At 40.4% G+C, this 26,789-nt stretch overlaps 1 protein-coding gene and 1 long non-coding RNA gene across 2 annotated transcripts in view; one reads left to right on the forward strand and one right to left on the reverse strand.

The window, feature by feature from the left end:
- phf21ab (PHD finger protein 21Ab) overlaps window positions 1–26,789 on the reverse strand; it is a 174,962-nt gene that overhangs the window by 61,305 nt on the left and 86,868 nt on the right. Inside the window, 2 exon segments of the mRNA XM_034175775.1 lie at window positions 12,205–12,270; window positions 12,460–12,492. Coding sequence (XP_034031666.1) covers window positions 12,205–12,270; window positions 12,460–12,492 — 99 coding nt within the window.
- Window positions 17,785–25,890, forward strand: LOC117515289. Its single transcript, XR_004562121.1, has 3 exons — window positions 17,785–18,543; window positions 25,806–25,810; window positions 25,880–25,890. It is a non-coding gene; the product is annotated as an uncharacterized LOC117515289 (long non-coding RNA).

A 26,789-nucleotide genomic window follows, 5' to 3' on the forward strand; every position in this document is an offset into this window, starting at 1 on the left:
GGTATCAGTGGGATGCAAAAGTGGGAAATCAAATTTATCCAGTACATGGGAACAAACAGTACTTTTATTATAACTCTGGGATGCCTGAAATGTTTGCACAGTGCTATAATTACAAAGACCATTTAAAATATTTAAAAAGTTTGAATTTCAGTCCAAAAAATTCAGCATTCAGTCGAAACAAGAATAAAGTCCCTGATGTAGATCCACCCTGAAAACAGTTCACTTCAGCCTTTCAGATACAGCACAGATGATGAGACTTCAGTCAGCTTCACAACTTACTGAAACATGATCCAAACTGGAACATGTCTGCACTCACCTCATGGTTTCACTGCTGCTCTTTTTTAGCAAACAACTGATTTTTAGCTCTGGCTCAAATGGGCTCAGTGCTGTCACATTATAACAACTACATGGAACAATCAAACAAACAACAACAAAAAACAAAACAAAACAACTCTTTTCCAATTTTAGCAGTAACAGAACAGTAATAGTGGAAGATGTCCAAGCATGCACGACTGACCGTGGCACTGCGGCATATGTACGCAGCTGACAACACGTATCAGTAGACTTGGGCACTGTGAGAGTTAAGGCCCTTTGACACGAATCTGATCACGCAAGATAGCATACACTGGTACGCGATCTTGCATGCCACTGAGTAAACTCAAACTGTTATGAGCTGTGCGTGGCTGTGTGCCAGTGCACAAAGGAAACTTTGAAATGCTCAGCTTGTCTGTCACGCATTAATTTCGTGCCACTTGCGTGAACTAGTCGTGAACATTGTGCAACGTATTCCAAAACACTACATGTCACTGCGTGTCATTGCACGCAGGGAATCTGAAACTGAAATTAGATTATGACGAGATGTTACATCTACAATAAACATAACTTTACAGATACATTATCTAACTCATAAGAAGGAATGAAAATGCAACTGTTTCACCCATTTATTGCTATTTATATGTAATAAATAATTACCTTTGATACAAGATTCCAAATGTGCTCTCCACCACACGACAAGCACAATAGAGCTCTGACTCTTTGTCAGCCTGGCTACAGTGCTGAAAAGAAACCTGGGGTTGTTCTTATTTTCTTCAATTAGTGATGAGTAGTAAGATGTCCTAGCTTTACGGAGGGCTTTTTTCATAGAGCAACAGACTCTTTTTCCAGGCTAAGTGAAGATCTTCTAAATTAGTGAGACGCCATTTCCTCTCCAACTTACGGGTTATCTGCTTTAAGCTGTGAGTTTGTGAGTTATACCACAGAGTCAGGCACTTCTGATTTAAAGCTCTCTTTTTCAGAGGAGCTACAGCATCCAAAGTTGTCTTCAATGAGGATGTAAAACTACTGACGAGATACTCTATCTCACTTACAGAGTTTAGGTAGCTACTCTGCACTGTGTTGGTATATGGCATTAGAGAACATAAAGAAGGAATCATATCCTTAAACCTAGTTACAGTGCTTTCTGAAAGACTTCTAGTGTAATGAAACTTATTCCCCACTGCTGGGTAGTCCATCAGAGTAAATGTAAAATAAACAACAGCTTGTTCAAGTGATGTGTGAGGCTTGGTGCAATGATTCATATCCTAAGTCACTCAAAGGTTGACAGGTCATCCTCATCTGTGATGGAAAAGATTATTAATTCACCTCTCCTGATGGCAGGAGAACAGCACAAATACTCTGCTGCACATATGCCAAGGATCCTGGTGTTGCAGACTGAACGGTCCCCCCCTAAAAAATGGTTCGCCCTGCTTTCGCTGCGCATGCATCATTTTGGATCACAGCAGCATGTCTGAGACTGACTCTCTACACGCAAAGTCGAGGTCGTTTTAAGCACAAAACGAGGTGATAATTGGTGAGTCATTATTAATGCTCTGAAATTATGTAGGTGCTGTAGCAGCTGCTGTGCGCTATGATTGGTCCGCCATCTTTTATTATGAAATAATGCTGAATTTATGTGGAAATGATTGTTGTACAAAAGCTTCAGACATCTGTAACTGAAACAGATGATGACTAGAGTGCAGTTTTAAGAAGAAACAAGGTGATGATCAGTGAATTGCTGGTGACACTCAGAAATTACACTGTTGAGCTCTGAAATGACTCATGCACATTGAAGGCAGGGCGGACCGATGTTAACGACAGGAGGACCGTTCGGTCAGCAACATGAACTCTCCCCTCTGCGCTCTGTAGTCAGTCTTTTATACTAGTGTGTATCACCCTCTACTGGTGACAATAATTCACTACCCCTAACCACTTTCAGATACAGCAGGTACATGCTTCAAATGGTCAAAGCTATGGCAAGGTAAGCTGATTTTAAGTTTTTTTTGGTCAAACTTATTACAACCCCAATTCCAATGTAGTTGGGACATTGTGTTAAATGTAAACAAAAACAAAATACAATGATTTACAAATCCTCTTCAATCTATATTCAACTGAATATATATTCATAGACTTTGTTGTTTTTGTGCAAATATTTGCTCATTTTGAAATGGATGCCCACAACACATTTCAAAAAAGTTCGGACGGGGCAACAAAAGACTGGGAAAGTTGATGAATGCTCAAAGAACACCTAATTGGAAACAGGTGAGTGTCATGATTGGGTATAAAAGGAGCATCCCCAAAAGGCTCAGCCGTTCACAAGCAAAGATGGGGCAAGGATCACCACTTTGTGAACAACTGCATGAAAAAAATAGTCCAACAGTTTAAGAACAATGTTTCTCAAAGTTCAATGCAAGGAATTTAGGGATTCCATCATCTACAGTCCATAATATAATCAGACGATTCAGAGAATCTGGAGAATTTTCTACATGTAAGCAGCAAGGCCGAAAACCAACACTGAATGTCCGTGACCTACGATCCTTCAGGCGGCACTTCATTAAAAACCAACATCATTGTGTAAAGGATCTTACCGCGTGGGCTCAGTAACACTTCAGAAAACCATTGTCAGTTAACACAGTTCGTCGATACATCTACAAGTGCAAGTTAACTCCTCTACCATGCAAAGCCAAAAGCCATACATCAACAGCCACCACCTTCTCTGCGCCCAAACTCATTTGAAATGGACAGACGCAAAGTGGAAAAGTGTGCTGTGGTCTGATGAGTCCACATTTCAAATTGTTTTTGGAAATCATGGACGTTGTGTCCTCTGGACAAATGAGGAAAAAGACCATCCAGATTGTTACCAGCGCAAAGTTCAAAAGCCAGCATCTGTGATGATATAGGGGTGTGTTCATGCCCATGGCATGGGCATCTTACACATCTGTGATAGCGCCATCAATGCTGAAAGGTACATCCAGGTTTTGGAGCAACACATGCTGCCATCCAAGCAATGTCTTTTTCAGGGACGTCCCTGCTTATTTCAGCAAGACAATGCCAAGCCACATTCTGCACGTATTACAACAGCGTGGCTTCATAGTAAAAGAGTGCGGGTACTAGACTGGCCTGCCTGCAGTCCAGACCTGTCGCCCATTGAAAATGTGTGGCGCATTATGAAGCGCAAAATACCACAACGGAGACCCCTGAATGTTGAATAACACTAACAACAATGTTAAACTAACATGAACCACAATAACAACAATGTAAAGCCCCAAAATTTCGAACTCCCATGGTGCACTGCTGCACAACATCCATTGTTCACTGTTAGCCAAAATCTCTCCCCAGTTTCCCCATGACTGACACACACACACGCATGCACATATGCATACATGCACACATAGGCCACTTGGGTATGATAATATAGATAGATGAAACTCATTTCTCCTCAGAGTTCTATACACAATATCCCATATAATGACAATGTGAAAAGTTTTTTGGTTTTTTTTGTGGGGGGGGGGGGCAAATTTCTTAAAAATAAAAACTAAGAAATCACATGTACATAAGTATTCACAGCCTTTGCCATGAAGCTCAAAATTGATCTCAGGTGCATCCTGTTTCCACTGATCATCCTAAGATCATCCTAAGATGTTTCTGCAGCTGTCACACCATGAAGATTTAGCCAGTGTATGCTGACAGCCCCGTTTCCACCAACCGGTCTGGGTCAGTATTGCACAGTATGCTACAGGTCAGAACTGTAAAATCTGACATGGTTTACATTTCCACCGCTGGCAGAACCCTATTATTTGGCAGGCAGAACGCGCAGACAAGCACGTCATTAAGCCTCGGTCCCACCAAATAATAAGACATGAATAATGAGCCACGCATGGTTTTTCAGCGATTATTTGAAGAATGATCCACGTTTTAAGCTATAACGTATATGCTACTAGAGTGCCTCTATGTGCCTCTCTGTACCTCACATGTGCCAGGTCAGCCTCTACTGAGCCACGATTGACCTGTCATTTGAGCCCCGTCCAGGCTCAAATGGCTCGTGTCGCCACATATGATCCACGTCAAGTCACATATGATCCATGTAGCGCGACGTTGGTGCATGTTTAGGTATGGGTTTGGTCCAAACCTCCAGCCCTCCCACAGTTGGTCCCTTTAAAGTGTGGGTTTTCAATTCACAGCATCCATTCAAGATGTTGTCACACAGAGTCTGGCCAGCGTGCACCGTGCGTCAGGCTGTTGTTCACCTATGTTCAGAGTCATTAAATGCACCACACCTCCTAGACCCGAACCATGGGTTACTGGACAGTCGCCTCTGCGCTTCTTCTCGCTGGCTTTATTTCTTCCTCGGCTTTATAGTCATTTCGACACTGTGATCCAACTTTTAACTTTGGGTTTGTCTGTTAATGTCTACAAAAATTGCTGTTTTGCAAGCTCACATTCTGCATAAATGCTCATCTTGAGCGTGAGTCATTGCATCAACGCACACAGAAAGGGCCTCATCTGATCCATTATAACAAGACGTTAAATCTATCATAAACCTGCTTTTACAGCTGCTCATAAAGAAGGAATGAACGTGCAACTGTTTTACCAAGCTATTACAACATTACAAATGACCTTTTAGGCTGTTCCAAATATGTTCTCCATCTCAGCGCACAAGAAAGAGACAGAACAAAAGCTCCAAATGTCCTCTGTGATTCCAGAAGTGATTACAGGTGTTTTCAACATCCAAGCTATGACAGAAAATTATTAATCCGCTACAAAATAATTATTTTATATACAGCATCTGGCACACAAAACAGGTGGGATTGCAGTGCACAAGAGGGCTGAGCCTGTCAAAAATAGCCTGTCCAGTCCTCATAGCCGCCAGGTGCTCAGATAATGGGCTGTTAACAGCCTCATCCTCACCACAAACATGCCTCTAAAATCCTCATTTGTCCTCATAGTACCTCTTACACAAACTGCCGCACGCTGTTGTTGCTAAATTTTTTAAACTTCTTGAAATTAGTGCCACGCTCAGTGATGAGCTTTGTTAGCTGAATATTCTGCCTCTAAGAGCCTCTCTCTTAGAGGCAGAATATAAAGTTAATTTTCTTTTTGTGGCACACAGAGCCGGCATTCTCTGGTTCAGACTGACAAACGCACCGGGAGCAGACAAACACACAGAGACTTCTTTAAAAATTTAGACTTCTTTAAAAGTTTCTTCAGCCATGACAAAGTCCTAAAGTATTGTGTACTGTGACGATGAATCCGACTGAAACTAACAGGTAAGATAAAGACTTATTAAGACTTATTTACTAGTCAGTACAATACAGTATTTACTGTATTTGTATTAAATCACCAATAATCTGCATTGCAAAACGTGAATACTGAAAAAAATCTCACAAAAATTGAATGCACATCTCGTAAAATGTGAATTTCTTTACAACTCCAGCTCCCATCACAAAATTAATTTATGCTGTGCCACATTGTACTGATGGTATCACAAACCAATAGATCAATTTACTTTTCGTAATGCCATCACAAAATGGTGTGATAGGGTTGACTATTTCGTGTCACTATAAATTAATTTTGATTATTAATAGAGCAAACCACAAGAACAAGATAGAAAATCTGAACAGTTTCCAAAATATATTCAACTAATCAACTCATGCACTTCTTTGTTGATTTTACTATTTATTCTGCCGTGCTAAAGCCACACCTGAGTAAGAGAAACATACATGTAGATACACACATTAGGCATATGTGCCCGTTTGTGATGTGTGGAACACTTAGAATCATAACTGATGATAAAGCAGGAGAAATATTTATATATTATAATTTAATATATTTTATCAGGAATTTATCAAAATGCCCAGTTGTAAAGATCTAGTGAATATATATTTAAATCCTTTTGGCTGTACCTAATGATAACATTCAGTTAAAAACCAAATGTACAGTTATTTTATTTAAACAGACAATCATATCAGTGGTTTTAGGCATTATATTTATTAATAATATTGAGCGAGCATGTCACAAAGTTGTGTTTTTTTATGAGTGAAATATTATCTATAAAGCATATATTAGTTGTCATGTAACTGACATTTGCTGATAATGTTCAGTCAGTAATCAGATAGAATAAAATTTTTTGCTATTTGACTATAAAACAATGACGCACACTTTAGCCTATTAGCATAGACTATATAATTAATACACGATAATGTAATTCTGCTCAAATGTATTTACGGTCTATTCCTTCAAATCCCAAGCAGGATATTTACGGTGTTTAACTATTTATAAATAGTCATTGAATGAACATTTTAGTTGCTGCGAAACATTGCTGATTAGTTTTTAAAGAACACAAAATTCACATTAAACAAATATAATTCACATTTGAACATAAAAAATAATTATATTTTATACAATAAGCAATTATATTTTGTGCAGCTATTGCTTGGAATGATATCATGTAGTGAATTTAAGCCCTCCAATATGCTGCAAAATATGGATACAACCGCCAAATAATATGACTTTAAGAAAATTATATTTTGGGAATGCACACCATTTTTTTTCCCTGTGAAAATGTTGAAAAACATACATACAATAATAACTGTAAACAGCAGTGTACAGGTAATATGAATGTACTGCTAATGATCAGTGATATGTGCAGTTAATAGAACATAGGCCAAGCTGTAAATGTGAATGTATAGCTCATGAAAATTAAGACTGCTTTTACACAGATGTTTTGGTAGTGACACCACCCCCGCCCTCTCAAAAAAAAAATTGTTTTGCGAAGATGAAGCTTGTGATCAAGATTTCCTGAAGTAATTCACCCGTAAACTACTTAAATTGCAAAAAAATGAATCACAATCATGTTTTGTGACTTACATTTTGTGAGCCCTCCATTCACAGTTTGTGGAATACTTTATTGACGGTTTGCAGCAAATTTGTTTATTTATTTATTTTTTAACTACAACCAACCCTCTTCTCCAAACAGTGAGTGCAGTGTTCTGCAAATAACATCAAACTTTGATTGTACATACGTTGGCTTGTGAAGGTCCCTGGACCCCGTCTCATTCCTACCCATCTTGTCTGTTTGTCCACCCAGATTGTCCTCTGGACCACAGCTGAAGTAGCTGAATAAATCAGCCTTCTCTGCTTTCATCTTCAGCTTGCCAGCTGCTGAATATGGTTTCCTTGTTTGCTTTCTGTTGTCAGAGGTCACTAACTGTGCACCCAGAGGTCATCTCATCTGCTTATGTTCTTCAATACTGGCTCTACTCTGTGTTCAAACATGTACTTTGCTTGCTTTATTGAAAACCGCTATTTACTAGTGAATCCTTTCAATTAAGATTCACTAGTAAACAATCTGAATAAGTAATTCTCATGTGGCACCGCTGAAACCATACACTCAGGAGCTGATGCAGACACTGCTGGATGTTGGAGGAGCATGTGGAAACCATAGTCCTGGAGGCCAGAGGGGCACACTCAGGAACCACTGTACAGGGGGCTTAAGAACCACCATCCAGGAGGCTGAGGTGGCAGGGTCGCCCCTTTGAGTCTGGTCTGCTTGAGGTTTCTTCCTCAAATCATCAGATGGGGTTTTTCCTTACCACTGTCACCTGTGTGTTTGCTCTAGAGTCTGGGGGTTGGTAAGGTTAGACCTTACTTGTGTGAAGCACCTTGAGGCAACTTTGTTGTGATATGGTGCTATATTAATGAAAATAAAAATCTGAAATGGAAATTGCTGCACTCTGAAGCTGAAGACGGTGGAGTGGACTGCAAGGATGTCTCTGATTTTTAAGGCACGTTTGGTCACTAGCAATGAAGGCTGGGGTGACATGAGAACCCATGCCAAGCAGACTGTGTGGGTAGACTAGAATTACAGCCTGGCAATAGACTGACAGCGTGCTCAGGTTGTACCCAGCCTCTCACCCTATGACCACTGGGATAGCAGCCCCCACCCCCACGACTCTTAATAAGCAGGTATAATGCAGAAAAATAAATTAATGAATAATGTAAGTGGGCAAATGCTCCTGTCATAAACCCGTTGGAAACTTAACTTTGGGGAGAGGGAGGATACCAATTCTGGCTGTGCATCAATATGGTTGATAAAGTAGCAAGAACGCTTGATACCCAACACCATGCATTCCTATATACCGTTGGAACGTCCCCATCCTCGAGCATCTACCTACCCCCTTTTTAGATGAAAGCTTCCCACAGCCAAACCTTAAATTAATTTTGTGACCCAAACAGCATCATAAAAGGCAAAAAAAAAAAAAAATCAGTTCTCAAAAGGTTTTTCTTGTCGGTTTGGGGTCTTACCTGTGATGACTTGATCAGTGTGTAGTGGTCTTTCCAGAATTCCATAAATGTACAGGGCAAACCACAATAACTTGTTTTGCATAGGGAATTAGTTTTTTAATGCATCAATTATTCACACTTAAACAGAATGGTTGCCCCAATCCAAATCAGTAGTAATTGCACAACAATGACAATGACGTAAATTTAAGAATCTGCAGTATGAGAGCTGAGCACAAGTTAACACTGATCTGGCACCATCTGGTACTAAACAGGTAAGTTATTTGTGATGAAATTGGACATTTTCTTGAAATATATGGAGGGGTGCGCCTTTTGACAAAGGTAATATTGGCTGTGCACTTGTGCATCCACCCACCCCTTTCCAGGTGGAAATTCACACGGAATGCCAAAGTTGTTCTGACATGCGGATACAGTCTGTGCTGAATAGATCTTAATTTTTTAAAAAACACGTCCTTGGAATATTTAATGCCCACAGTAAGAAATGTGTCTGCAGGGTTAATGTCTGGCCACTTCACTGTGTTATGGTTCGAGCAGAGCCTTCTGCACTGGAAACAAGCGCACTTAATCACTTGGCCACCACTACTGCAAATACCAAAAACATGTACACAACACACCCATTAAAAATAGCAACAATGTTAGAAACACAACAGTACAGGGACCTGAGCAAGAGGGCTGTGAGGGCACTGAAGGAAGAGAAGGAGGCATTGTCTCTGAATTGGTGATGCACTGACTGTGACTAGACGCCTGTAGTCCACTCAGCAGCTGTGTAAGGCTGATCCTCCCGACCAGAATGTTGGATAGCTCATTGAGAAGCTGGAGTGTCTTGGTTTGTTATGGCCCAGGATCAAAAACAAGATCAAAGTATTCAAGCTGGTTTGTCTTCATGCCTCGAGGAGCTCAGCATATGAGGTAGAAAGGCATCTGGGAATAATCTATTTAATCATGAAGATCACTGGACAGGAGTATGTGGAGCTCCAAACAGCTATGCAGGACAATGAAGGTCCACACCATTGTTGTAAAGTAGTAGATGTGGCAAGCGTGCCAGTATGATGTTTCTACTCCTGTACCTTGTGTGTGTGTGTCACAATACTGCATGATTACAAACATCTCGTAAACTGTAATGCAAGCCGTAGCATCAGCCATTTCTAAAAATGGCGAAGAAAAGGTTGTGGGGGAAGCAGGTATGAGGTTCCACAGCAGTAAATACTCATTTAAGATTCTTTTAAAATAATCAATAACTGCTGGAGCTGTAAAACACAACAGAAGCAGAGGGTCAGGCTGTCAGCAGCACACATACAAACAACGCCGACATTGACAAGTGAATTCAGAATCAGAAGACAAAACCTATCTGTTGCTAAGCAACACTTGACTCTGAAGTAGAAACTTAATGCAGTAACATGCCATCTTGAAGAGATTGACAAAGAAAACCAGACTGAATTCTGCCTTGGTTCCCCTGTTAGAGAGCATTCTGACCTGCAGTCTGCAGTAAAACAAAAATAATCTGCTCATGAAGTCGTGCTACAAACCAGCTTTATATGTTGTTAACTGCTGGGTGGCATTTTCATTACAGAGGATTGGACTGTTGACCCCACATGCTAATCAATCTAGTGTTTTCAAATGCTCAGTTAACCCAAATCACACACAAATACATCAAACAAGTATGGCTAGAGGTCCCTATGCATTAAAAAATGTTTTTAAACAAGAAAACTGTCTGTTCAGTAGGTCATCTGGTGAAACGCATTCAAGGATTTACCCTCATATTCATCAAGAACTGAGACAGGAGATGCATTTTGAATGCTTAAGTCTGCAATTCATCTTAGTTAAGTCGTATGTTCATTAGTAATCAAAACTGCACAAATCTGCAAAGAAGTTCTTTGCCCCACCCTGAGCAACAAGCTTGTTAGACCAGCAGAAGACAATGTGCAATTCTCAGTCAGCTCACATGCATGAGTAGGTTTGCTGTGACGGTGGGCATAAGCTGGCCAGAAGTCACTGTAAAACATTACCACAGCTTTGATGATGTCATCGGCATTGCAAAATCCAACTGCTCAGTGCTACCACCTGTAATCGTACCACCCCGTTGAAACTTCAGACTGAAAATGATCACCTGTGAGCAAACAAACGCATCCAGATCTGAAATCTGATCAATGAAAAGAGTCCCTCATGTCAAGTCGTAATTTTGTCGTGAATAATGTCTGTATGCGATCCTTGGTGCACATCTACAGAACAATTACAACTGAAATCCATGAAGAACTGAGAGAAAAGAAAAAAACTGAATGGTCAGTTCTTAATTAGATTAAATCTAAGGGCTCCTTCACACTTAACACGAAAGATGCAGAAACCGGAAGAAAAAGAATGAGCACTCGCAGGGGCTGTCTTTTGGCCGCTGATGTGCAGAGAATGGTTGTGGCGACACCTGTACGAGGCATTTGAGGAAGCTCAGATTTTTCACGAATGGCATGCAATTCCTCCTTCATGTGCTAGTCAACTTCAATCGTATTATTTGTGAAGGGGCCCTAAAGAAGAAGTTCTATGTACCGTCCTTTGCTTTGTCAAACTAAACAACCAGAACAAAAATCTATCTAGGACTTAGAGAAAAGCACTTTGAATGACCAAATCACAAATTACACTAATTAGCTTATAACATCATTATTAATAATTAAAACTTATCAAATTTCTGTTGAAGGAAAACTAAAAAGAACAGAAATTAATGTCTTCAAGTGAAAAGTGCAACCTGTGAGCTGGTAGGAAGTGTATCACATCTGCCATCCAAAACTTATAGAGCTGAGTGAGACTGTTTTACAGACACACCAAAGACTTGTGATTATGTTTAAATAATCAGATGCCAATCAAGCAAAATAAATAAATAAATAAATATGCCTCTATCATGCCTGAATCAGATCACTGCAATCAGATAAGAGATACAGTCACATTTTACAATCATTTGGGGCAGTCTGGAGCCCTGATATGCTATAGTATGTCACATATTCATTTATTCTGTTATTTAGGACTTGTGTGTGTGTGTGTAGACAGACAGACAGACAGACACACACACACACACATACACACAAAAAATGGCAAAGATGTTTCTGACTAGGCAATTTGCTGTATTTGTTAATCACAAATCATTTTTTCATTGCTAGTTATAAATAAATCTGAAAAAGTACAGTTGTGACTACAATACCTACTAACACCAACAATCATCGATATATTCAACGGGAATCATAAAAGCAAGAAGAGCAAAATATGCAGGAAGGAGTTAAAAATAGGATCTTGGTTAAAAATAAAGACAACCAAAAACAGCACAGAGAACAAAAACATAAAATACTGGAAGGTGTGGGAAAAGGAAAAAACAAAAAGACAGGATGCACAACATTCTCATGTGCTTCCTTGTGTGTCTGAACTGATTAGATGTCACATTTCCGTTCTGCTTACGTTGCGACCTCACCACTTCTCAAACCACTCATTTCCTGGTTTTACTTGTGAAACGTTTTCCCTCAGCCAGGGACGTGTGCTCCTCATTAACAGATCCACTTTCACACCAGATCTCCACACACTCTGTGTGTGACACACACTGACAGAACGTACCTGCTTCTCGCTCAGCGCTGTGATCTTCGCCTGAAGCTCGTGGAGCTGCTTCTTCAGATCTGCATTCTGAAAGCAACAGCAACCTCATTGGTGGAAAAGCAAACTTACATAAAACAATGTGTCACAATGCTGCTTCATATCATGAACATGATTCTTACTCTGAGTCAGTAGGACATGAACCCCATGAACCCACTATTGGTAAATAAAATAAAATACATTCAAGTTTGAGTTACACTAAACATCCAGCTGGTTTACCTGAGGGTCCTGCTTCATCTGGGCAACCAGCTTCTACAAAACAAGACAAAAGGTACAAATCAGAAAAGACATAGCAGTGACACCTCCTGGTCACATCTCAGAACTGCAGGCATAAGACTGCACTCGCCTATTCACACTACAAAGAAGCATTCAGTTAATACAGGAGGTTTTATGTGACTTTTTAAAATGTATTTATATTTAGAAAGCCCTAAAACATAACTTTAAAAACAGAAAAACACACTGGTTAAGCTCCAGAAAGTACTGAAATCACCCACTGCACAATGTGAAAGTGGCAACTGACATCTACGTCTCCCCCCTGGAAGGAATGCCAGGCTGTCACAGCTTACTTGTACCCATTTACAGCTGGGTGGACTGGGACAATGCAGACAAAACGTTTGGTCCAAGTACACAAACAGGTAGCCTGAAGCAGCTTTGGTAGCTAAAGTGAGCTGTGCAGATGACACAAATCCAGTTGGAGCGTGTTCAAGCTTGCATTGCTATTTAAGCAGTGGGAAATGCTTGGGCAAAAGGGTTGGATCTGGTGTATTGCATGGGAATATTTTGCCAGAAATATTTTAACAGTTGTCTTCAATACACCTTCGTTCTGTATATTACAGTTGTGATTTGTGTCTGGGGCGTGGGGAAAGGTGAGTTTGTCCATCATTAAAAGAGTTCACAATGCACCAGTGATATGCAACAGCTTTGAACATGCATGGCTGCATATTAACAGTCAGGTTCATTATCATAAGTAGCAGAAGCGGAGTTGTGTGTGTGTGTGTGTGTGTATGTGTGTTGGGGGGGGGGGGGGGGGTGGCAGATAGAGAGTGAGCTACCTTTGAATTGTACAATTTGATACCGAAAAGTGCTATATGAATACAACTATAACTAGGACTGCAAGCAGTCATATATGGGCCCTCGTTCCGCGCGACCGCCTACCCAGGGCAGTGTGTTCTCTTGTGACCAGATGTGGGTATGTGCGTACAGGGGCAACCACTCATCCCACAGTTCAAATATCATGCAAATCACACAATGCATGAAGGAGTTATGACATGTTGATGGTTCATCCACTAGGGGGCGCTCAGTGTACAAACAGAGGGGCCAGGTGTGTTGAGGGGCCAACCGTCATCATACACGTGAAGTTTCAAGTCAATCAGGCAAAGCATGAAGGAGTTATCGTGACTTGATGTTCTATGGCGAAGAGTCAAAATGGCGGCACCACAGCGGCCACACCCTTCAACATAGAGAAAAGCTTTCGATAACTTTTGGTTAGTATCATCTCTGGATGCTGTTAAATAAATTTGAAGTGCATTGAACAAAATCCCTAGGAGGAGTTCATTCAAATACAACGTGTGGAAATCATGGCAAAATGACAAGAAAATTCACAATGGCCGACTTCCTGTTTGGAGTAGACAAATGGTGCAAGTGACTTTTTTGTACATCTATGCAAGTCACACGTGTACCAATTTTCATCTCCCTAGTACAAAAAACCCCCTATGGGGAGGGGTTTTGAAAGTTTCAAGGGGGCACTATTGAGGCATTTTGCCCCACCCATGGGCGACGCCCCTATGAATTGTAAGAGGTTGTCATGCTTGACCTGTGTATCAATTTTCATGATGATATGACAAAATTAAAGCCATCAAAATGAAGAACGTAATTTCATGGCGAAGGGGCAATATTCGGCACACGTCCACACGGACGCCGTTACTCATAACTTCACGGCGTTCATCGCCTACGTTCACCAGCTTGTTCTGCATGTTTTAGAAGTGGAATGAAGTTGATTGGGTTAAGTATGTGACATCAGGAGCTCTTAATGTAAAAATAGGACATTTCCCGCCACCACCGGGGGGGCGCTGTGGCAGAGGTGTGAACTTAAGATATGCAGACGTTGAGGGCAGAGCCGTCATCATGTCCAGCAAGTTTGAAGGATCTACGATGAAGTATGTGGGAGTGACAGCCGTTCGAAGTGAAATGGCGTGCTCCGAAAAGCTCGCCAAAGTTTGACGACCCCTAGCAGCCACGCCTTTTGACTTAATTAGAATCTTTTGATAACTTTTGATCACCATTGTGTCGTGATGATGTGGACCAAATTTGAAGACGATTGGATGAAATCCCTAGGACGAGTTTGTTCAAATGTAAGTAGTGGAAATGGCCAAAAACGGCAAAAAATACCTCAAAATCAAAACTTAAAATCAAAATGGCTGACTTCCTGTCGATATTCCAGCATGACAGTAAGAGACTTTTTTGTGCGTCCTGGCATGGTAAATATGTGTGGGTGATTCTTAGACTACAGCACTTATTATGTCCTTTGATCATATTGTATGAAAAACAGAAAAAAGGGGAAATTTCACACTTTTATAGTTATCTTTACAATGAAAGTGTTTTAAGAAATTTGTTCTAGTAGTCTATGATGACTTTTTCACCTTTTTTCAGCATCATTATATGCAAATATTGCCGTTTTGTGCTTGTCCCACACCCAGACTTTTGATCTTCAATGATAAAAACGAATGGTAAAAAAAAAACGTTTTTTCTAATGTTTTAAAATATCTCTGAATAAAATATCAGTAAAATAATCAAAACATAATTGGGGTATTCAATGTCATACAACTGTTGTGATTTTTTTTAAACAAAATGTAGTTGTCCCACACTATTGCCGTAATTTCCACAACACTGTAATGTCCCTTTAAACAGTTTGTATGAAAGATTGTTTGGGTAGTTTCTATGGAGATAAACAGTGACATCAGAGCACATGTATATAGCGCCAAATCACAACAAACAGTTGCCCCAAGGCGCTTTATATTGTAAGGCAATGGTGTGGTGGAAATTACATTTACAAGGCCAATAGTGGCCGTAGTTAAAGAATCACCCGTGTACCGAATTTCATGAGGCTACGACGAAAAAACCCCAATGCGGAGGGGTTTTTGAAAATTTCTAGGGGGCGCTATTTCGTGATTTGGCTGCGACCATGTGCGCGACCCCCAAAATATCGAATTTCGGATCCGGCCGGACGACTTTGGAAAGTTTGGTGACTTTTTGAGCATGGGAAGAGGTCGAAATTTCAATTTCAAAAGTGGCAATAATAATAATAATAATAATAATAAACAGCGCAATTACAATAGGGTCCTCTTAGGACATTGCCTACTCGGGCCCTAATTATTACCACACATACGTACGTATGTGATGTAATGTAATGTAATGATGTATACATAGAAAAATTATCAATTGATTGTTCAATATCTTTATATTATTATGTTACCATAAATTTGCAAATATAGCAAGGGCCATATTACAACATGCACTACACATGAGGTATAGATGGTCTCAAAATAAAGTTTTCCACTGTTAAGCAGATGTGCATTTTTTAATTATTTTATAGGTTATTGCCAATATCAGTCATGTTGCAGAGTGATTATACTCCACATCAGGTGCCATAGTGTAAAATAAAAACTTATCATTCAATGCTACTGACATATATGTACTGTACAGTTGCGCCCAAAGGATAACATTCCCATTACTAGTATGCAAATTTATGCTCAGAATGCTCCCCAAAAAAAGACATTCAGCCCATTATTACTGGGGGGGATCTGTGTGGAAAGTGTCCTCATAGATGAGAAAATGATCTTGGACAGGAAAAATCACACACTTGGTAAAGAAGGCAGAGCAAAGACTCCATTTCCTGAGAATCCTCAGGAAAAATAACATAAACCAAAGATTGCTTATGTCTTTTTTACTAAGGATGGGGCCGATCCGATCCCGGATCCGTACTGGGTTCCGATACCGACATAATTCACATATTGGAAAATACCGATCCAACCTGCGACATTTTCCGATACCGGAGAAGAATCACTGTGAATTCTCTCAACTGCTGTTGTTTCCTGTGAGTGAGAGAAGGGGAGAGAGGAGGTTTTCTGAAGCTGGGCTGTTTGAGAGAGCTTTCTTCCGCAGTGTTCTAGCTGCGGTTAGCGTCAAATTTCTGCCTGGCTGTCAGGTTCAAATTGTCTGTTCATCGAGCACGGATTTTCTGAAAAATTAACTGAATTGTTGCTGAAAATGTTTGCTAAAATGTTAGCTGCTTCACTGTCACGAGGCTGTCAAACGCTATGAAAAGTCAGCTCAGCGTGCAGCCGAGGAGGAGCCGAACAGATCTGTCCACTGAAAGGGAAAAAAGTCTCCATTAAAATCCTGTGCGTGAGCATCGGTGATATTTATTTTAGAATTGAAAGGCTTCGTGGTACCAAAATTTTGAAGTTTGCGCAGCATGAAAACAGCGAGAGAAAAAGAAAAGAGAGACAGAGCGAGACAGAAAGCAAGCAAGAGAGAGACAGACAGGAAGAGGGACAGACAGAGACAGGCAGAGATAGAGACAGACCGGGAGAGAGACAGAGGACTTAATTTTGAATTTTTACTCTGTAACACTTGCTTTGACAATGTAAACATATGTCTCCCGTATCAATAAAGCTCCATTGAAAGTGAAAATTGAGAGGGAGAGACAGAGTGCTGTCTTTTCTCTTTAAGTCTATAAAAATAAGTCTAAAAAATTCTATAAAAACATAAAAGTACTAAATTCTTTCACCAAAACATCAAATTTAGACTTTCATGATGCACCTTCTGGCAAATTGTAGCTGAACTTTCAGGTCTCCTTTTTAAGAAAATCCTCACATAAAATCAACAATAATAATAATATTAAAACTAACAGAGCTCTGGTATCAGATTGGAAAAGTATCGGTATTAGCAGATATCCATTTTCAGGATCAGTGCATCCCTACTTTTTTTCTGCTCTGCTATGGAGAGCATCCTCACATACTGACTCTGTACGTGGTTTGCCAGCTGCACAGTGGCAAACAGGAAAGAGCTCCAGAGGGTTACCAAAATGGCAAAAAAGGTCATTGGGTGTCTTCTACCTACACTGGGGGACCAGTCTCAGGAGAGCCAACACCATCCTAAGGGCCATTAAACAAGTACAAATAGATTGAAAAACATTTTCTACCCAACTGCTGTTAGAGCTTTGAATGCCACTGGAACTAAATAGCCATGTCACATGCCACACTTGAGTGCAATATTTGTTTTTGTGCAATATCCACAGTTTTGTATATACTTTTCTCTTTTTTTATATGCAATCTCTTTGTTGCTACTACATTCTTAGATTTTTTTTCTTTTTAATTTGTGCTCTGGACATACCTCTTTCATTTGGTCAACTTTTATGTTTATTTTCTTTTCTTCCTGCAGACCTTTAAAGTCTGCGCGTGGTTTACATTTGCACTGGAAGGCTTGCACCTTACCTTTCCTTGTCCTTTTTACAATGACAAAGTATCTGTCAAATCTCATCAGCTAATGCTAACTAAGGCATTTCAATGTTTACGTCGTGTATAATATGTACTAATTTTGAGTAGTATGAGATTTTGACAGTAAAATATTAGCCACATAAAATTATACAGTAATGGACCTCTTAGTGTTATTGTGCAGTGCCCCACTCCCCAAAATACATATCCACAGACCACCGAAGTCTGTTGGATCTAAAGGTAAAGTGTCACTTTGTAGCATGTCCTTAAATTTTCATCCAGTTTATTCCATAAGAAAGTGAAAGAAACCATTTATTTGCTTTTTATAATCTTTGTTTTTAAAGGGCAGTTATTTTCATGAGTTTGCAGTATGTAAGACCTTGTCACTGAGTAGCTTATTTGCTGGACATACAGCATCTTGGGGATAAGCTGTTTCTGGACAGTTATCTTGACTAAACTTCAGGGCCTGTATCCACGAAGCAGCCTCAGACTAAAAGTAGCTCCCAGTGACATTATTCTAAGAACAATCTTAGAATTCCTCAAATTCTTAGACATTTCTTAGAATTTTCCCTTGGTTTCTCTTTATCTGTTTGCACTGACAAAGGAGAAGCTCTCACCAATCTCATTGTACAGTTTGAATAATGGCAATAAAAGGCATTTTATTCTATTCTAAACTCTGTAACATTCATACATTTATTAATATCAAAGTAAGCGATGTCAGCAGCCATAGCCTAAACTCACCTGTTTAAGAAGAACTTGGCTTGTGTGCTGCAATCTCTGCTCTTGCTTTGGATTGCAGTACGTACCAGTGCTTCACACACTCACAGCTTGTGTGCAACTACCAGCATGGAGAGCAAACATACCAATAAGCTTAGAAGTAGTGTGTTGCTCGTGGGGATCGACCAGCTCTAGATTGAGTAGTGTGTATAAAAGAGGTAGCTGGCATTTTTCAAGGGTGGTAATAAATTATGCAAAGTTTCTATAAGTTGGAATGGTGTGTGAATCCAGAATGTTTTTAGAACCAAGTGGGTAGTGCGTTTGGTTTCAATGCAGAAGGTTCCCGGTTCAAACCCCATCCATGACACATTTCTCCATGTAATGTGGAGTTGCATCAGGAAGGGGAGCCAGTGTAAAATCTGTGCCAAATCAACATGCAGATCCACCTTAGATTTGCTGTTAGTGCAGCAGATAAGTGAATATTTACTGAGGGATCCTTCAAATGGTGATGCAAGCACCAAATTTGGCACATACTCCTTAGACATTACTCTTTTAAAAATGCCGGGTACCCACGTGAACTTTCAATAGGCAGCCAAGAAGGGGTCAATTGTCGTATTACACAGGGGTCAAAATTTACCAAAATTGGAGTAACTTTAACTTTTGACCCCTGTACAAACTGAAATGGACCTTTCTCAGTGTTCTTGCTGTTTTTACCCCATAACTCCAGACCATTCATTCACAGATAGTCCAAACTATACCTTTTTGGAATCTTTATGATCAGACAAATAATATGGAATACCTTTCAATATGATTGGAGCATTTTAAAATTTTGACCCCTGTGTAATACTTCAATTGACCCCTTCTTGCCCGCCTATTGAAAGTTCACGTGGGTACCCGGCATTTTTAAAAGAGTAATGTCTAAGGAATATGTGTGCCAAATTTGGTGCTTGCATCACCATTTGAAGCATTTTTCAGTAATCCGCTGCACTATGTGGCGACCCAGAGTGACAACAAGGGAGCAGCCGAAGGGACTTGCTAACTATTATTATGACACTGGTCAACAAGGAAAAAAAAAAATTCTTGCATGGACTTTGAGAACTGATTCAGGGTCATTTTGGGGTACTGAATCCGAATCTGAGCTCAGATTTCCTCTATCACATCATGTTATTTGCAATCTGCATGTTCCGTATTGACAGATTACGCAAAAGCTGGCCATTCACTCACGACTTTGACATCACTAATCATGCACAAAAGCAGCTTCAAAAGCAAAGTTTTAAAACCAGCTTTGCAAAATGTGAAGAGCTGACAGCTTTTGCTTCAAAAATGTTGTTTCATATCTCAAAAACGTGATGTGATTGGCAAAAACTAACACTAAATTCAGATTCTGCGTCCCCAAATTACCCAAAATCCGTTGAAAAACATGCAAGAAAAACCGTGTGGCCAGTTTGTTAATAATAATAATAATATTATTATTAATAGTAGCAGGAGTAATAATAGTATGTGAAAAATGCCTTAAAAATGTCTTCTAAAGTCAATGTTTACTCTCTAAGGGGGTTGGGGGGGAGCCTGTTCCCACCCCTCACCCAGCTGCCTACACCCACACAGACGGGTGCTGTGAGACAGAGAGATAATGCTTACTTCACAACTTGGAGCTGTGCATCCCAGGTACGTATAATAGATTGCGTCCATCCTTGTTGATTTCACACCAGGACAGTGTGAACGTGGACCCTGAATCAGAAAGGCAGGTGTGGGAAATGTGGCATATGGAAGACCGCTGCTGGCCTGGTGTGGCCCAGGGGAGTGAGGCCTTCTGATTGAGCGTCAGCGTGAGCCCGGGGTATTCAGTCAGGCAGCCAGCTCATCAGAAGGACTCAGGCCACCGGGCTGCACCAGGCCAGTGGCGGTCTTCCATATGCCACATTTCCCGCGCCTGCCTGTCCGATTGGGATTCGCCGCTGGGCTCTTCCCACTTCGCTACTGTGGGAATCCTCAGTCCATCAGTCACTCAGAGGGAATCTGCAGGCTGACGTCACTCAGTCCTGAGGAAAATCCCCCTCAGTAGCAGCGAGTGAAGAGGGAAGGGTATTCTTGTGATCGAGCCTCAGCCTATGGACGGTGTGAGGCCGGTAACGGCCCCCATCATGCTGGGGCCAGGCCTGCCCGGAGTTGGGTTGTTTGGGAATGCAGGTGGTGCAAACTCCATCTAATTCGTAATATACTTAAATTCAGTGGGTCGTCTCGTCTGATCTGAGGTCGTAGCTGAAAGGCTTTTTTTTTTTTTTTTTGCTCTCAGCACTCTTAGTAGGGCAGCACAGCAGGGGGTGGAGCCTGCAGGCACCTCCACCCGTGGTGACCGTCACGCGTCGACCACTTAACCCATGATACAGGCAGGTGGCGCACGGAGGTCTAAAAAGTAGGCTGTAGGCTAATAGCTGAGTAAATTATTTTCGCAGCACAGATGAGCACAAATGAACAACAGCGCTATTTTAATATTTTGAATGACAGGTGAAGCCAGCTTCACGCAAGTTGACATCACGTGTGTAAAAACACAGGCCTAAGCTTTGAACAGGTGAAACCGTAAAAGCACAAAACTTTAACAGCACAAATAAGCACAAACAATAGAGACCAGTTTGGAGAGATTTTTTTTTGGGGGGGGGGGAGGTTGAGTGATGTCACGCATGTGAAAAATAAGATGTAACAGCGTAAAAACCATAAAAGCGCAAAACTTTATTTTAACAGCAAAAACGAGCACAAACAATAGAGACCAGTTTGGTTTGGAAGTGTGTGTGTGTGTGGGGGGGGGGGGGGGTTTAGTGATGTCATGAATCGGAAAATGTATTTTTGAATGACTTGGGGCCAGCTTCACACAGATAAAATTCTGCAGTAATGGAAAATTGTCCTTTCTTTCACTGACACATGTACAGTACTGTCTCAACAAACTGGTCTTCTTGAAATGGACATTATGTGTTTTGAACATCAATCTCAGTGGAATGTGTGGACTTTTTTTTTATCCTGTATAGTAGTAATGGTATAAAATAATGTGACTTATTTATCTCTTTAATGGCCAACTCAACAGTTTTGGTAGAGAAACTATTTAAACCAAAATCACTGAAAAATGACACGACCTGCAGGTGTGGAGTCACTCTAATCCTACCTCCCCATAGTGGCCTGTTTATTTTCTCATCAAAGGTGGACGATTCACATGGGGTATCAAAATTCATACTTCAACACGCAAAACTTCGAGATCTGTGATCAAATGAAATAACTATGTATTCAATGTGAGAGCAATATCTAGAAGTGTTGCTGATTTGTCACAATGAAAAGGGGTTTGACAGATGCTAGAATGAGTACATTTCATCCATCTCACTTCCAGAGTGCAGGAGATAAATAAATAAAAATGACAAAAAAGGAGGAGTGATCATCTTTTTTTGCATGCTCAAATCATCAAAAGTATTTTCCAGTTCAGGTTATTTTGTGTATCCACTGAGTCATTCCAAGTTGATTTTAGATGAGGGGTTTGTGGTCAGCAGAAGACAGTCGAAAACAGTACCAACAATCAGGCAGACTACTTTCTTCCTTGACGTTTTGTGAGGTAAACATGCTCACGTTTGCCCCTGTAGAGCTCCCCTCCATGCTACCAGACACTGCCAAAGAGATTTTTGCCTGTTCAGTGGCGAGAAGAAATGCTTTACTGTGTTTTGCTCTGTACAATTAGATTACGTGCTTGTTTAGTCGGGATGGTGTTTGTGTTCCAATTCAATATTGCACAGACTGAAATATTTTTTTTTGTCCCAAATGAAAATAAACAAAAAACAATGTATAAACAGAGCACAGGTTGATAACTAGGGAAATAAAGTCAGGTCCTTAAGTATTTAGACAGTGAGACTATTTTAGTTAAGTTGCCACTGTACACTGCAATGGCCTTAAAATGAAACAATCAAAATGTGTGTGTAGTGTAAGCTTTCATGGATAATTCAAGGGGTTTGACAAATACAGTGCATTAACCATTTAGGAATTGCAGCCACGTACACCAGTATGCACAGTTTCTCCAGTCACAGCCACAGAAGCCTTTAAAATCATTACTTCTTCTGAACTGTTGTGGGTACTTTGGCGGCTCCCCTCACGAAGGTCTTGCTCAGTCACTCAGTTTTTGACAACTGTCTACTCCACTTTGATTTACTATACAGTGCCATACTGTTTGTATTTCTTAATGACTGATATAGATGAAGTCCAAGACATATTCATCTATTCATTTAACGCTATTTATCTGGGTCGAGGTCATGGTGGCAACAGACCAACCAGCTCATCCCACACTTCCCTATCCTCAGCCAAGTCCTGTAACTCTTCCCAGGGGAGCACAAGGCATTCCCAGGCCAGCTCACAAATATAATCCCTCTAGCGTATCCTGGCTCTTCCCGGGGCCTCCTCCAACTTGGAAGTGCCTGGAAGACTTCCCTTTGGAGGCAACCATGGGGCACCCTCATCAGATGCCCAAAACCACCTCAGTTGGCTCTTTTCAGTGCAAAGAAGAAATTATTCTACTGCAAGTCATTTCACGTTCCCATCCTCACCTATGCTCATGAACGTTGGGTAATGACCAAAAGGCATATTCAGTCACTTGGAAATGTTCATGTATCTATTCTTCTGACTTGTTCAAATAAAACTGGCTGCTAAAGCAAATCCTATTTGTTTAATTACTTATGGGCTCTGAAAACACAGGCTGCATATATGAACAGAAAACATACACGTACAGACCCTGTGCTAATCATAACCTTTAAATATGACACTGAAAAATTGTGCAATGCAAACCTAGTTCATTCACTTGTTTTAAGTTTTAAGACTAGAGGGGGCAAATCAACATGAACATTTCAAAGCATTCATTTCAAATCAATTGGTGACATATTGAGCTCCCATTTAGCACATCCCTGTGATGTCTTTATTTTAACGTGGACTATGGAACAACATTTGAAATAGGTTTAGAAACATTCCAAAGGAGTGTTTCAAGCTAGCCACTAATTTAAAGTACAGACAAAAAGTTTTGGCACCATCTCAGACACACGTTTTATGAATTCTTTTAATCCAGTCTCGCTTACTCCTTCTGAAGGATACTTTGTGCTGAATCTGCAGACATAGTGGACAGGTTTCTTCATCCAGTTACTAGCTTGTTAGCTGGAGAGCAAAATTGGGAGGTAAAACCAGAATTAAACAATAGACATAAAATGTGGCTGGAGATAGTAGCAATTTTTTTTGTTGTTGTTCGTACTGAAAAGTAGTGATGGCTGATACTTCTCTGGAATGTTTCAAAAACTGTTTTAAATACTGTTCTAAAGTCCATATCAAAAAAGAAGACATTAACAGGTTTGCTAAATAGGATTTCAAGAAATCACATATGATTCAAAATAAATACTTTGAAACATTATACTGGATTAGCCCTCTCTGGTGTTGAAATATATTCAAACAAGTGAATTCACCCTACAGCATATAGGAAAAGAAAAAGAAAAATCAACTCAGAATGCACTGTGTCATCAATATCAGCTTTTTTTGCCAATCAATCCACTTTTTTGCCAAGCAGCACATGGCTAATGTGCTTTATTTTGTAATGTCTGCTTCACACGGCAAGATAATTAGGCTGATATCGGACCTGATTGCTGCCTTCCGACAATCTTAAGAACGCTCAGATTACTGTGATGTGATGGTGCTAAAGATAATCTTATCAAATATCCCTGTCATGTGTGGTGTGGTAAGAGCGCTCTAGTCTGCTCGGAAGGATGCCGGGACCGCTTAGACAGCAAATCGAGGATATTCAATGTTGCATTGTCTTGGCCCAATATGGCCGTGTGTGTGGTGTCCCCCGACCACAAACGAGCACGCAGCCTGCTGAATGTGATGCGTAGCCAATCAGAAAGTGAGGTAACGGATGCACAGTGCGGAATCCAAAATCAAAACGGCTGTTATAACAGCTTACCAGAAAGTCCGGTGGTCACTATGTCTCCACTCCTTTAACCAAAGCCTTTTCTTTTTCATATCTTTTTTCTCTGTTGGAAATAGTCCACAAACTATCTCCGTTGCGTCTTCCTCATCCACCATGTTTGTTTACTCTGAAGTCATGTTTAATCTTGAGAGATTTTGCAAGATTTCCTGTGTGACCTGGGACTGTTCATGTGTGAAGTCTGTTCATGTGTGGTGTGTTGTCTTTACCATGTGGCTGCACACCACACACTGTATGACCAAAACTGTGAGATCTATGAATTTTTATCTCCATGTGTGTGGTCTCTCAAGTTTTGGAGGCCAACAGACAATTTGAAAATCTTGCCATGTGAACCAGGCATAATGAGTTTAAGTGTTTGTTTACTGTTACTTTCACGTGTATTTTCACCAAATCTGTCTTCATAGAGGAGTGCCACAACTTCAGGAATATGACAGTCCCACAGCTGAAAATTTTCTCTCTGTACAGGGTGCTCCCTACAGTGGAATACTATGCCAAGAACCAGTGAGTCTTGAGGAGAAAGCTGTATAAGTTTACTTGAAGTGTGGCTATGAAGAGTCGGAGAGAAACTGATGAGGGGTGATGACAGTGGATGACTTTGTTCGGAATCTCAATGCGAGCGCTGTGACACGGACACGGGACATGAAACGGCTACCAGCTTACCTGCTTATTGATCAAGCAACACAAATGTGATGATGGCGATCTGATATTTAGTGACCATCATGTGAAACTCATAGAATTTCGAACCATTGAAGGAGATAAAAACTTTGTTCACATATGAAGCCAAGTGAAGCCCGACCAGCACCACACAGCAGAACAATATTCTATATGGCTGCAATGTGCTAACACAGGAGAAGCAAAATCAGCAGGGTTGTGTTTCAGGGTATGTATTTATTACTGCTTTGTCTGTGATTATCCAATCTTATTCAGATGTATTTTAAGTTTTTTTTTCTGAATACACCATGGGTTACAAAGAAGCTAGAGCCAGAGACAGGTTGGCCGGCAAACATTGAAAAGTTCAGGCAAAAACAAGTCGTGTTTCCCATATGGTAGTACGCAAGTACCTACAGTAGTATTCAGAATAATAGTAGTTCTATGTGACTAAAAAGATTAATCCAGGTTTTGAGTATATTTCTTGTTACATGGGAAACAAGGTACCAGTAGATTCAGTAGATTCTCACAAATCCAACAAGATCAAGCATTCATGATATGCACACTCTTAAGGCTATGAAATTGGGCTATTAGTAAAAAAAGTAGAAAAGGGGGTGTTCACAATAATAGTAGTGTGGCATTCAGTCAGTGAGTTTGTCAATTTTGTGGAACAAACAGGTGTGAATCAGGTGTCCCCTATGTAAGGATGAGGCCAGCACCTGTTGAACATTCTTTTCTCGTTGAAAGCCTGAGGAAAATGGGACGTTCAAGACATTGTTCAGAAGAACAGCGTAGTTTGATTAAAAAGTTGATTGGAGAGGGGAAAACTTATACGCAGGTGCAAAAAATTATAGGCTGTTCATCTACAATGATCTCCAATGCTTTAAAATGGACAAAAAAAAACCAGAGACGCATGGGAGAAAATGGAAAACAACCATCAAAATGGATAGAAGAATAACCAGAATGGCAAAGGCTCACCCACTGATCAGCTCCAGGATCATCAAAGCAGTAAACAGAGCGGAGAGGAGTGAAAATTCACACAATCCCTTCCTCCACAGTCCACGCTGACATTGCTGCTGTTTTGATTAGCGCAGAATGGGATGTTGCTTTGACAGTGAGACTATCATATTTCGGCCCCAAAACACGCATGACACCACGTGCGCACGCGTATGTGTGGTTAAATTTTCCAAATGACAGAAATCCGTCGCGGTGACGGAGAACTTTAACCCATGCCTTATGCTGAAGAGGACATGCCCTTGAAATGGGTGTTTCAACAAGACAATGACCCCAAGCACACTAGTAAACGAGCAAAATCTTGGTTCCAAACCAACAAAATTAATGCCTCGCGGATGTGAAGAAATCATGAAAATCTGTGGTTAAACAACTAATTACTTTGTTTAGTGATTCACAGGATTGCTAAAAAAACAGTTTGAACATAATAGTCTTGAGTTTGTAGCGTCAACAGCAGATGCTACTATTATTGTGAACACCCCCTTTTCTACTTTTTTTAAACTAATAGCCCAATTTCATAGCTTTAAGTGTGCGCATATCATGAATGCTTGGTCTTGTTGGATTTGTGAGAATCTACTGAATCTACTGGTTCCTTGTTTCCCATGTAACAATAAGAAATATACTCAAAACCTGGATTAAACTTTTTAGTCACATAGCACTACTATTATTCTGAACACTACTGTACATGC

Source organism: Thalassophryne amazonica, chromosome 8 (assembly GCF_902500255.1).
Source record: "Thalassophryne amazonica chromosome 8, fThaAma1.1, whole genome shotgun sequence".
NCBI classification, from domain to species: Eukaryota; Metazoa; Chordata; class Actinopteri; order Batrachoidiformes; family Batrachoididae; genus Thalassophryne; species Thalassophryne amazonica.